Genomic DNA, 1,936 nt, shown 5'->3' on the forward strand with positions numbered 1-1,936 from the left:
AAGAACCTATGTGACACTTCTCAATTTATTTACCATGGCAAAACAAATGAAAAGGCATCAAATTTGAAGAATTAATAGGTTCTTATCCCAATGACAACAGGTACCCCTCACTGTGGCATAACTATTTTTAGGTAGAGCCTAAAAAAAGAGGCTATAAGCCTACTTTTGAGGGTTTATTTTTCAAAAAATTGAAACTAGGGCCAAACAAATACACAAAACTTTAGAATACCTTCAAAGAGTAAAGATGGGCAAATTTTTTTGTAACTAAAACATTAATATCATTTACACTAATTCACAAAAAGGTCAACCTTGCATCACTGGCACCTATGTGTATAAATGTAAAACTCTAAAGAAAAAAGAAAAGAAAAATAAGAGTAAATATTGTGTGAAAGTAATTTTATTACCAGTAGCTGCATACAAAAATTTCAATGTTAATAGTACTAACAACTTTATGATCTGTTTATAAAGTCTACTGTCTAGATACAGTTTTTTTATGGCCAGGATAACTTGGGAGAGAGTAAAATATACAAGAGAAAATGCAAGGTAAATTTTGATAAAATACCATAAAATTAACAATAAAGCTAATGTGCAAAAAAATATTCACGTAGAATTTCTACAGATTTTCAACCCTTATAAACTTCCTTATGAAGCCAAGAGTAAAACCTTACATGCGCAGTAAAGTTATTTTCAAAAGTCATAACTTCAGCAGTTAAATTTTTCTATGTCCAAAAATGCACAGTTCATCGTTGCACAGTTATTGTATTACATCATATAATTATCCAATATATTATGAATGTCCCACAAAGTTTCCAGTCTGGTATGAAGCTATTCTAATTTTCCATGAGAGGTAGTAGAGTATCAAATATATGAATAACAATGTTTCTTTTTCTGATGGTAATATGCTCAATTTGTGCTTGTTTCTATACGACCTTTTTTATGCAGAAACGCACCTCTGTTAGCCTGCCAAAATAAATTTGTAGTATGTGTGAAGTAAGTGAGGGGGAAAGAGTAGACTTTCTGAGCTTTTAGTTTTTGTTTTTTCCTTCTAAGTATTCATACATGGGCCGTCATTCATTCAAAAAAATTTCATTGTTGCCCACCCATATGAGGAGAGGCGAGGGTGCCGAAGTTGTGCCAAGAGCTGTGCCTGAGGAACCTCCTCCAGCCTCCCGCTCCTGGATCGTATCCTGCGCTGTGATCTCTTTTCTCGGTAGTGCGATGGTGTCCTGATCTTCCCATGCCAGTATTTGCATCCTTTCTCCTCCTCCTCCTTGGCAAAACACCAACAGGGAAACGACATCGCGTATGTTTCCGTCCCAAGGCCTCCGAGCGTGAGGTTGGGTCTTGGCTTCCCTTGTTTCCGCCGCCATGACTGTCTCTCCTGTTCGTTTCCCTGCTCGGCCTGTATTCCTAACATTATCGGCCTGGCGTGACATGGAAACACGTGACAATAAAGAAAGGATACATTCATTTCAGATATATATACAGTCTTACTTATTTTACATGAGTTTGGGTAGAACTTATAAATTATGGTTATAAGATGATTTTCCCCCAGCAAGGCATTCGAACAGTCTATATTTTCATCTGGGATATGGATGTTGATATCTCCCTCCAACAGTGAGGGTAACCTTTACATTAATTATGTGTGAATATATTTCCTTAAAGCTGCTAATTAATTAATTAGGTTTATTTTCGTTTCAATTATTATTCACAAATTACACCAGTGACACAACACTGAGTTCCATCGAATATTCTCACCGCATTTTTAAGGGGCCATTTTCTTCGGTCGTTGTAATTATCTGCAGATTTTCAAATGTTGATAGAACGATAAAGGGTTGATTTCAATTTCTACCACACTGAGCAAAATAGCCATAAGGGCGTAAATCATTAACTCCCATCCGACTGAGGAATGAGCCATCACCATCATTACAATAAT

The 1,936-nt window shown here is 36.1% G+C and overlaps 1 protein-coding gene across 1 annotated transcript in view; it reads right to left on the reverse strand.

The window, feature by feature from the left end:
• Nucleotides 1–1,402, reverse strand: part of LOC119585985 — a gene marked incomplete in the record, with an annotated part of 24,623 nt that extends 23,221 nt beyond the window's left edge. The window contains 1 exon segment of the mRNA XM_037934697.1: nucleotides 1,101–1,402. Coding sequence (XP_037790625.1) covers nucleotides 1,101–1,370 — 270 coding nt within the window.
• Nucleotides 1,403–1,936: the final 534 nt, after the last annotated feature.

Source organism: Penaeus monodon, chromosome 20 (genome assembly GCF_015228065.2).
Source record: "Penaeus monodon isolate SGIC_2016 chromosome 20, NSTDA_Pmon_1, whole genome shotgun sequence".
In the NCBI taxonomy this organism is placed as follows: domain Eukaryota; kingdom Metazoa; phylum Arthropoda; class Malacostraca; order Decapoda; family Penaeidae; genus Penaeus; species Penaeus monodon.